The 10,429-nt window shown below is 38.9% G+C and overlaps 1 protein-coding gene across 1 annotated transcript; it reads left to right on the top strand.

Moving 5' to 3' along the window:
• The first annotated feature begins 2,551 nt into the window (after positions 1-2,551).
• Positions 2,552-7,478, top strand: cav2 (caveolin 2). Its single transcript, XM_082539529.1, has 3 exons — positions 2,552-2,954; positions 3,211-3,398; positions 4,435-7,478. Exons 1-3 carry the CDS (start codon positions 2,805-2,807, stop codon positions 4,583-4,585), a joined length of 489 nt encoding a protein of 162 aa, XP_082395655.1. The 5' UTR covers positions 2,552-2,804; the 3' UTR covers positions 4,586-7,478.
• Positions 7,479-10,429: the final 2,951 nt, after the last annotated feature.

The raw sequence follows: 10,429 nt of genomic DNA, 5'->3' as shown, positions 1-10,429 counted from the left end.
AAGTACCTGTTATGTTAATGAAACTTCATTACCCAGCATTCCTTGTTCAGTCATGTGATTGCATCCTCTCCTAGGCTAACAGAAGCAGGGAGCTGTTTGGGAGTTAGGAATAGCCCATCCTTTATTTGTTAAGGCTGGTGTGCATCACCTGTGTTTGAGGCAGCTTATGTAGACCTTTTGTCCTTATTTATATTATAATGTGTTTTGTTCCTGTTTGCAAAAACTACAGCATACCTATCCTTCATATACTATCACATTGAACATATATGCAATAATTTCTATTTCTTTTGTTTACCCCTTTAAAATCACATAATCCATGCTATCACAGCACGATCCGTCAATTTTCCAATGACCTTCAGAAATCTTTGGTTTGTTAACTGAGGCTGCGGTTAAGTGACTGTAGAGGAGAGTCCACCACAGTCAGCACTCTTTAGTCTTCTTTGGTCATCAAGTGACTCCTGCAATAGTAATCCTTTTTCCACAACAAAGAAGAGGGTGGAGTAGGTATTTGGACAAAAAAGTTCCACTTCTCTTTGGTAAGAGTGGTGTCGATTAATTGCAGGTATAAGACTCAGTAGGACACAAAACACTACCAAACTTCAATATTGCCAACACTGTGGTTTACTTTGGATTTGGCTTTAATACACTTTGGTATCATTCTGTCTTCAGTTTGTCTTCTATATATACACCTGTATATAATATACCTTTCTATTATCGCCACTACTGTCTGACATTTATTGGTAAATAACACATTTTTCTGTATTTTTTTCCCAGCCCACTCCAGAGCATGTTTTGTTTTCTCTAGCAGTTTAGAAGGCACTTGTAATAATCTTGTTCTTACAGGACTTTAGCTGATTGCATCCTTGGAAAAGAAAAATACTTAGAGCATCTTTTTTTTTTAGAGATAAGTGCATAGGAGAGATTAAACAATCAAATCTGTCTCAGTTTCTGCTTCTGCTTCTGAAAGCTCATTGGTAGATGTACAATGCTACCACTGATACAGTAGCGTAATTTCATGTCTTTCGTATCCTGAATATTAACATTTAGTTGGGTTTAAATGTTTCTTTTCCCAAACATTCAGATATTTTCACGGTTGAAGATATAACAAACTGAACACACTGAACTGTTTAAGAAAACTGTCATGCTTACTAACTCCAGAAAACACAAGTGTGTAAACAGACTGCACTTTTCTGCTTTGGTCAATTTGTCTCTTTAATGCAAGTGCTTTCTAACTAATATTCACACACATTCATACACTGATGGACGCATTGGAGAGCAACTTGGTTAATATCTAGCTGTTTGGCATGCAGACTAGAGCAGCCAGGGATTGAACCATACAATTAGTAGATGACTTGTTTTCCTTCTTGAGCTACTACCACCCTCTTGTCCTATTATGATTTGATAACCATATCTTCATATTTTAACTGCAGTTTAGCAGCATCACAAGCATCACAAAATGACTCAAAGTTAACCCCTAACCAACTTTCTGAAGTTGTTGTCACGGTTTGCCGGGGCAAGCCGTGTGAATAATAATGGATCCAACTGCAGGCTGCTGAAGTGGAGGGTGAGTTTATTTGCAACTAAAAGGTACAACAGACAGGGTGGCGAGGAACAAAACGGTGAAAACTCTAAACTGGGAAAACTAAATAAAACACTAACCGGAATACAAACGTGACATGCAGGGAGAATGACCAGAGAATCAACACAGAAGGGTGGAAGGGAAATAACACAGACGAACCAGCAGCTACCATGACAGAAGACACAACTTAAATACACCCAGAGAACACAGGGAGATTACACGCAGGTGGGGAACACAGCTGGGAGTGATTATCGTGACGAGACTAGGGAGGCAAACTGAAAACACTCACATAAGACGCAGACCTTCACAATAAAACAGGAAACACATACACGCAATGACATAACACACCAACTAAACACAGACTGGGGGACACAGAACATAGGAACATGAACAGAAGAATACAAACACCCAAGGTAACCAAAACCACAGAATACTAATAGACTAAACATAAACACGGAGTCGCCGGACCATGACAGTTGTAAAACTTTTGTCTTCAGAAGCGAATTCTTCTCCAACCGCCTGAGGAGAATGTCTTCCTGTTGTTGTTCCTCTTTAGACATCTGAAGACCTGCAGTTATTCTAACAATGTTGGCTGGTGGGTTCAGAGCATGAAAGAGTCAGAGGGCAATAAATCTATGCAGACCAAAAACCAAAAGAGAAAATATGTGGTAAATCAGCTCAACAGGTGGAACATTGTGCTCAACAATAATAACCAGGCTTTGTACATTACAAATTATTGTGGCAATAAACATCTCGGTGTACCTTTCCAAAATAAAAGGCCTGGAGCAAAGCAGACATGGAATGTAGGTGGATGCATTTCCCAAAGCATCGCTGTTTGTTTTGGAAAAACTTCACAAATAACAAACCTTTTATATATATAAATATGAGTTTTGGGGCTGTGAGAAGAAAAGCCTTGCAGGCTGTGTAATAATCGCACTCAATCACATGTCTATAAAAGGCTAGTTTGTTTAGCCAGTAATTAACCCTGAGGACTGTTGGGACTCAATGGCTCATGATACAAGTCCAGTAAAGTGCACAGTGGCGTCTCTCATTGCTAAAATGTTGAAATGCTCCAGGGAAGTGACTTTGGGCTTGTTGTGTCTCCTCTGCTCCACGCTGCGCTGACTTCCGTACGGGGCGGGGTGCCACTGAGTCCGGCGCACAGCTCACAGCGCACCGTCACCAGCCGCTCTCCCTGCACCGTCTCCCGGCCTGACTCGACAAAATGGGTTTAGAGAAGGAGAAATTGGATACCAGCATAATTATGGACGAAGATGAGTTCAACAGATCGATAGAGCCCATTCTATCGAACAAGGGGAAAGTGTATACAGCGTCACCCGACAGAGATCCAAACGATATCAACCCACATCTGAAGGTAAAGTCTGTGCGATGTGTTGGGTGATACTTTGAAATTGAAACTACAAAAGGTGAAGGCTGTCCAGATGAATTATTTGTATAGCCTATTGCACTATTATTGGATGGTTTTTGTAGTCCAGCAAGATTGTTAATCTGCAGTATGAATACCTGGAAGTCGCTGCCTGCGCATTAATCCATCACATTCAAACACTTTCCTGCCTCTGTTTACTTATTATGTTTTTATTGCTTTCCCTATGACTTTTGTGACCTAACAGGTGGGCTTTGAAGATGTCATCGCGGAGCCCATTTCCACACACAGTTTTGACAGAGTGTGGATTGGAAGCCACGCCACCTTTGAGCTGGTCAAATTCGGTTTTTACCGCCTGTTGACTACTCTGCTTGCTGTGCCCGTGGCTTTCATCCTGGGGATAGTGTTTGGAGTGCTCAGCTGTGTTCACATCTGGTAAGGAGTTGTTCTCAGGCAGCAAGGTCCCGATGTTGTGCTAAACAGTATTTTCAGACAACAATATGTGAACACACAAATGATCCCACTGTAACAAGTTAATGTTGAGAAGCAGTGAACTTACAGTAGATTAGTAGAATATTTGTAGAGAAGACATCTTAATTCATAAAGATTAACTAGTATGCAAAATATCAACATTTCCAAGAGCGTTACGTTAATTATTACCTTATTCTGTTTACCTTGTTTAGATCATCGCATCAACATTATGAACTCCTGCGGCTTTCCACTATATTTGTTCTGTTCTTTAGGCAAACATTGACACAGGTTATTTTTACAGTCAACATCATATCCAGTGTGGCATTGAAACATTATGTCAGCAATTTGTTCTTATATTTGGAAAATTATGTCATGCTTATGTCAGCTCTATATGTCTGCAGCACCCAGGTGCTGCTAGGTTTTTAGCGCTCATGAGCTTCAACCAAAACCCAAAGAGTCTATTTGATGAAACAACATTTTATGTGGAGTAATGAACACCTTATGGAAAGTTGTGAGGAACATTGAGTTCCCCTAGTAGTGATGGAAAAAATGTCCTATGTCCCATGTCAGTTAGAGGGTGCTCTAGCAGCATTTGGAGCCTGTTTTCAGAGCAGAGTGGGACATTCTTTAGATGTGCACGGAGCACTGTAGAGTAATTTGTACATGACCTTTCACCTAACTGAGCTCTCTTGGGGCTTATAAGCTTAAGAGAAAGTCAGGCACAGGTAGGCATCACCAGAACAGGGCAGTGTATCAGGAGACCATACACAGGGGGTGTTAGTCCAAGGGAGGAAATAGCTTCACAATACACTGAAACAAACTTCAAAATGCAGTATGATGACCATCTTTCATCTTTTTCCTAGACAGGACCTATAAACTTTTTTAACAGCTGAGACAATAACAAGAGCAACTGTTCTGGCAACACAAATTAGTTTAAAACAGAAATCTGTGATGAAACCTCCATGCCTAGAAAAGTGACCCTCTGACCTTCTTCCTCCAGGGTGGTGATGCCTATGATCCAGAGCTTCATGATGCTCTTACCGTCTATCCACATTGTGTGGAGGAGTCTGACGGACATTCTCGTAACACCGCTTTTCCACAGTATGGGGAAAATCTTGTCCTCCATTCAAGTCAAGGCTACAGAAAACTGAAACTTCTGTCCCTGGGGAGAAAGAAATGTGCCGGGGGGACTGGAGTCAGTAACGAAAGAGTGACTGAAGCAAGTCGGATACATCAACTCTAAGTGAAATATGATATCCTGGTGGATGTTATTGCAAAGTAATATTCTGTAGATTTTTTTTTTTTTTTTGAAAAATGTGGCCATGAGGGCTAAGTTTGTCAAACATATAATCTGATCTGCTTTTTCTCAGAACACATCAAATGAATGGTTTGAAACAGCAAAAGCACACCTGTGTTCAGTCTGAGCGAAACAAGGTTAAAACATTAGAAAATTAGAAATTTAAGATATGCTATGAACATATTTCACTAACCCTTTTCAGTGTATCAAGCAAAGACACAATGCAAATAACATGACTTGCAAATAAGCAAATCTGCACATGCAGTCATCTAATGAAACCCTCATATATTTGCAGACAGCTTGTGTGCACCACCCAAAATGGAGTTGTTTTGCTGATTGTGACCAAAAGATGTTTGTCATTCCATTCCTTTGTGGGTGGCAGAGTTGTAAAAATTGTTGCTGTTCAACCTAACATATTGCTGACTTGCTAAGAGATGTAATATTTTTGATTTTTTATCTATATATATTGTGTATATTATTAAGCATTCAGCTGGAAGTTTAATGTAATGAACCGAATAGTTTGCTCAAGAGCAGTTTATTGGAATATTAAGCGCTATGAAGCAGCTTGTTGCACATTTGCAGCCTTATTTTACTGTATCAGCAATAATAATGGGCATTTGCTTATGTATGGAGCATACAGTTATTTAATTATGTTATATAAACAGGATTGTAGATCATTTTAGAAGGGCCTTTCTAATTTATTATTTATGGGACAACTAGTTCTTGATTGACAGACACTGACATCAAAAGACTTTACTACAGTGTGATGAAGGAGTTCCGTATTTCATTCGACTGAAGCCTTGGTTGAGCTGAGTGAGACTGTGGTACATGCATTTTGGATAAGCTCTGTTTACTGCAGCACAGCAGCTTAGTGAGCTGGGATTTGGAATACTTCTACAGCTGGAATTCATTTAAAAAATGACATGATTTTTACCATTTTGGAGTGGTTTTGATAAATGTTTAATTTGAAATATAAGCTTGCACAGCTCCTACTTGCAATGATCTGCACAGTCCAAAGTTTAAAATGTGTTATTGAGAGCATCAGTGCAGCAGTCAGGTCTGCGTGTCAGGTACATGCTTATATGTCTGTTTGCTTTTGTACTGTTTTCACTGTGCACTTCTGTCAAGTGCAAACCCACCTTAGACACTCACGGTCTAAAACCAAACTTTGGTATAGTTCGCACATCCCTTCTCATTCCCAGACCGTCAAAAGAAATTATTTCTGTCAAAGCCACTGACAGAACTGAACAACATATGTTCATTCCAGTAATGAGATGGTTGTTACATTTCCTCTTCTTTAGAAATCTGTGACTACTTTTGTAACAACATACAGGGAAGCACAGTGGGTAGCACTGTTGCATCGCTGCAAGAGATATGAATTTGCTGGCCAGCTGTGGCCTTTCTGTATGCAGTTTGCATGATCTCTTTGTGCCTGCGTGGGTTCTCTCCAGGTGCCCGGCATCCTCCCACAGCCCAAAGACATGCATGATGAGTTGCTTAGTGGTTCTAGATTGGTTGTAGGTTTGAATAAGCCTGGATGACTGTATGTCTCTGTGCTAGCTCTGGGGTGGACTGGTGATTTATAGGATGTACTCTGCCTCCCACTCTATGACAGCTGGGATAGACTCCAGAACCTTTCCACCCTGCAGTGGATGGATGGATGGATTATCACACTGAAAATTCAAAATAGCCTTTAAGGTTTTGCATCAGCTCTCATAAAAATACCTGATTAGGATTCCAACTAAGGAAACGCTAGGTTATTTGCTGCCATTTGGACTGATCTTCAGAGCTTTAGTTTATAATCTTACACTACCAAGCAGTGAGTGATGGGTATACATTTCCAGCTATACCTCCTGTTTGGTGCCTCGGGATGAGAATGTATATGTTGTTGCTTGGTTAGTTGCTTTTACTGTTTGAAGTCTGAAAAACTTGACAGCAAGCTAAAACGCCTGTATACCTCTCACATACTGTATTATCTCACTGTTGTGGCTCATGTTATAAACAGATGCTACATCCAGGTGACACTGACCAACATTTCCACATATTTGAGTTTCTGCAGTCCTTTGTAGTCTTGTAACAAATATCAGAATTTTTAAGTAGATGCTATAGTTTCATTAGAAGCTAGTCGCTAACGTTGTAGTCTCTTGTTGGAGATAGTAAAATGGGTTCATCCGAAAGGGACACACAACAAAAGTTAAACTTGTTCAGTGCAATTAAGTTTATAGTAGATCACAATTCAGATTTTTCAAGGAAGATGAATCAGTTGAAATAAAAGCTACATTGGCATGTACTGGTGGTTGCACTGCTGGCTAACCTGCTGAACATTTAAATCAAAAAGCTGAACGCTGTATGATGCAATGCTTTGTTTCAATGCATTTTGTTGGGCTTTGTGGTCAGCTCTCGGATGACCATTAAAGTAGAGTTGTACAACTGAAGGTGGAAGACAGTTGTGTGCAGCAGCAGCATGAAACCACAACATTTTATCTGGGCTTTTTAGTCTAGCGCAGGCTATATATTCATTAAAGACAAAAAGGTTATAATACTGTAAGGTATTCACTTGTCACTAAAGTAAAACTACTTAAACTACTTTACTTTTAACAGTAATGATGCTACTTTTATGAGTTTGATTTTAATTTTTGTAGTTACTGTTTTACACAACATTGACACATTTTGGAATGAAACTCTTATTTTAACAATAAATATGTCCTTCATGACAAAAATAAAGATCTTTTTTTTCCTTAAGGTAATTCTTCTGTGTGTGGTTTCTTCTTTCTGTCACAGTAGATGAGTGTGGTTTTGATGTGCAGGTGAGTGCCAAAATAGTCTCATAAATCACTTTGCTGAGATTTCATAACACACTTTCCTATACAAAGATGAGCTGTGCATTGATGGAACATGACCTGAGGCTTTAGCTGTTAGATTTGCACGCCTGCGTGGCATTAACACTCATAATGCTACACAGAAGTTTTTTGTTTGTTTGTTTTATGAAGAGTAGTCTCTTATCCAGACATTCATGATGTTCCCCTTTGACCAAATGAAGAGACTCAAACACAGTTCTCTCTTGAACTCTGTCCATCTAAAGCTGAGTTTTCAAATTATAAAATATTTTGAGGTGCAAGTTGAGCTGTTGTGTCTGGCATTTCTCTTTTTGTCTGATAAATAGCTTCAGCTAGCCAATCACAGCCCAGCCTGAAACACAACGCTGTATTATTGTATAATTACAAGGAAATTAAAGGAACGTCTGAATGCAGTGAAATTTTTTCTGGCGTGTTCCAGCAACCAGTGCCAGAAACAAGCCAAAGAGTTTCTTCGCTTTGACCTTTTGACCTCCAACTCTTGTTCTTTGTGGATTAAATCAACCCAGAACATAAGCAGTGTAAAGACAGATAAGCACTGATGCTCATATCCACAACTACAACCACTTATTGCATTTGTCTGGACTCTGGAAGGAAGCTAGAGCACCCAGAAGAAAATCCACAGGGACATATGGAGTTGAACATGCATACTGCACACAGAAAAGCCCCACCTGGCTGTTGGATTTGAACCCAGGACCTTCTTGCTCTGAGGTAATGGTGCTAAGCACCACACTGCTGTTGCTGCCCTATGCATATCATGCAATGTAAAAAATTTCATTTCATATATGTTTAAAAAAGCAATAATTTAAAAAATGATCCTGCATTAACCTGATACCCTTATGGCTATGTTTATTCTCCTATCACAGTTAACTCCGTCCTGATACTCAACAATGTCTATTAGTATTGTTTCCACTTAATTTTGCGCAAATGCAAATTATAATAAGTTTGCTTGTAATTTCTAAGCAATTGACACTAATGTGTACTGAATCCAGTTCCTATTCCATATCCTCATGACTTTTTACCTCTGGCACTGGTGCTGGATGAGTTGTTTGAGATTCTGTCTTCTCAGTGTTCTGAGTGGCAATTAAGTGTTTTTAATATTCTCAGCATCAACTTAAACTGCATCATCTGAAATTTGCCACAGTTCACAATGTTTTTTGCACCTCAGCTTACATAAACAAAGTCATGCTAGTGCACAATGTGCAATCTCATTTGCACAAATGTTACTTAAATTTGCTAATATTTTCCACAGTGTTAGTAGCAGATTGTGTAAGCTTTTCTTCCAGGCTTCAGCAAAGTAACATCTTTGTTTGAAGCAGGTGCTCATTTGGTTATTTTGATCTCACTTCAGTGCCACACCCAGTGAACTCAAGGAGGCTAACCAGGTGTTTATTCATAGAATAGCTTTCTAAAAAAGAAAAAGAAAAAGCATTACAGTACTTCATAATAAATGAAAGCAAGAAGAAAAATGATGCCTACACAAGACTTGTTCTTTTGCAGAGACAATGAAGCAAAATGCAAACAACTGAAGTCTACAAAACCTTCATTGGTGCACTCTTTTATCTTAACATTATGCGCTAAGGAAACATTAGTGCTTCAGGTTTTTAAAAATAATTTTATTTGGTGTCTTGTATGACATTATACGTCTGCACTTTACTGTAATTGTATTAAACTGGAACCAACACAGTCCTGTATCCCTACATGGCGCCATGTTCAAACGTGTCCACTTGAACTCATTCCACTTGAATTTATTGAAGAAGTTTATACACCTGCTCATTGAAATGTTGAGGAAAACAATCAAATTGTCACTGGTGAGTTTGGTCAAAGCTATTTATTCACTTCCATACAGATTTGAGCATTTATGCATTACTTTTAGCCTTTTCAACAATTTAGACATATACTTATACTATTTAACCTCTAAATGCATTTTAAACATTTCTGTAATATTTTCTTTTTTTTTTTTTCTTTTTTTTTTGTGTCCCGTTTGGATCTTTAGCCATCAGAATTGTTGTCTTAAGGCCAAGAAAGATGCCAAGCGGATTTATTTTACCAAGTGGATCATCATGGCCTTGCCATATTGGTCCATTTGATTGACCTTTATTATAATTATGAATTTATTTTATTTTCAGTTGCTACAAATGGGACAGACATGACTGGGGGATTCTGAAATATTTTCAGCTTACAGTATATATTTGTCATGGTTCCAGCGTTTTGAGTTTTGGCATGTTTTGAGTTTTCTGTGAGTTTGTTTTGTTTTGGATTTTGTTCTTGCATCCAGTCCTTTCAGCATAATGTTTCCTTGTGCTTCTTAGTTTCCCTTTCTTTCCAGTCTGTGTTTCTCATAAGATTATGTCATCTTTTGTTATCATCTTTTGTGTTCCCTTTCTCCTCAGTCAGTCATGTCTCTGCAGTTATCTCCTGCCGCTGTGTGAAGTTCACATGTGTTGGTCTCAGTGTTTGTTGCTTCCTGCTTTATTCTGATTGTCACTCATCTCCTGTAGGTTGTGTTAGTTAAGCTTCCCATTGTCTCCTTAGATTCCATTCAGCTGTGTTTCCTGGTGTTTCCTATCTCCGTAATTACCTGGTGTGTAAGTTGCCTGGCTTTCCCTTTGTCTTCTGCCAAACTGTGTGTTTCTTTCTCCTGTGTCTCAAAGTTAGGTTTCTCCCTTTGTTCATTCCTCGTGTTATGATTCTCAGCAATAAAGCCACACAGCAATATTTTCTCAGCTATTATGTTCAACTAATAATTTTTCAGTAATGGTTAGGTCTTGTAATAATTCATCAATAGCTTTTAGCCTTTAGTTTTAATCATTCATCACTTTACCTACTTCCACTGTGTGGAG

This window comes from Aulonocara stuartgranti (assembly GCF_965226115.1).
Source record: "Aulonocara stuartgranti genome assembly, chromosome: 7".
In the NCBI taxonomy this organism is placed as follows: Eukaryota; Metazoa; Chordata; class Actinopteri; order Cichliformes; family Cichlidae; genus Aulonocara; species Aulonocara stuartgranti.
Note: the sequence above shows the minus strand (reverse complement) of the source record. Positions and strands in the feature narration are given on the sequence as shown.

Excerpts from the sequence above, each read along its gene's own strand:
- cav2 (XM_082539529.1), top strand. The coding sequence starts at position 2,805 with ATGGGTTTAGAGAAGGAGAAATTGGATACCAGCATAATTATGGACGAA. Across the intron at positions 2,955-3,210 it reads ATATCAACCCACATCTGAAG|GTGGGCTTTGAAGATGTCAT; the intron begins GTAAAGTCTGTG and ends GTGACCTAACAG. Across the intron at positions 3,399-4,434 it reads CTCAGCTGTGTTCACATCTG|GGTGGTGATGCCTATGATCC; the intron begins GTAAGGAGTTGT and ends TTCTTCCTCCAG.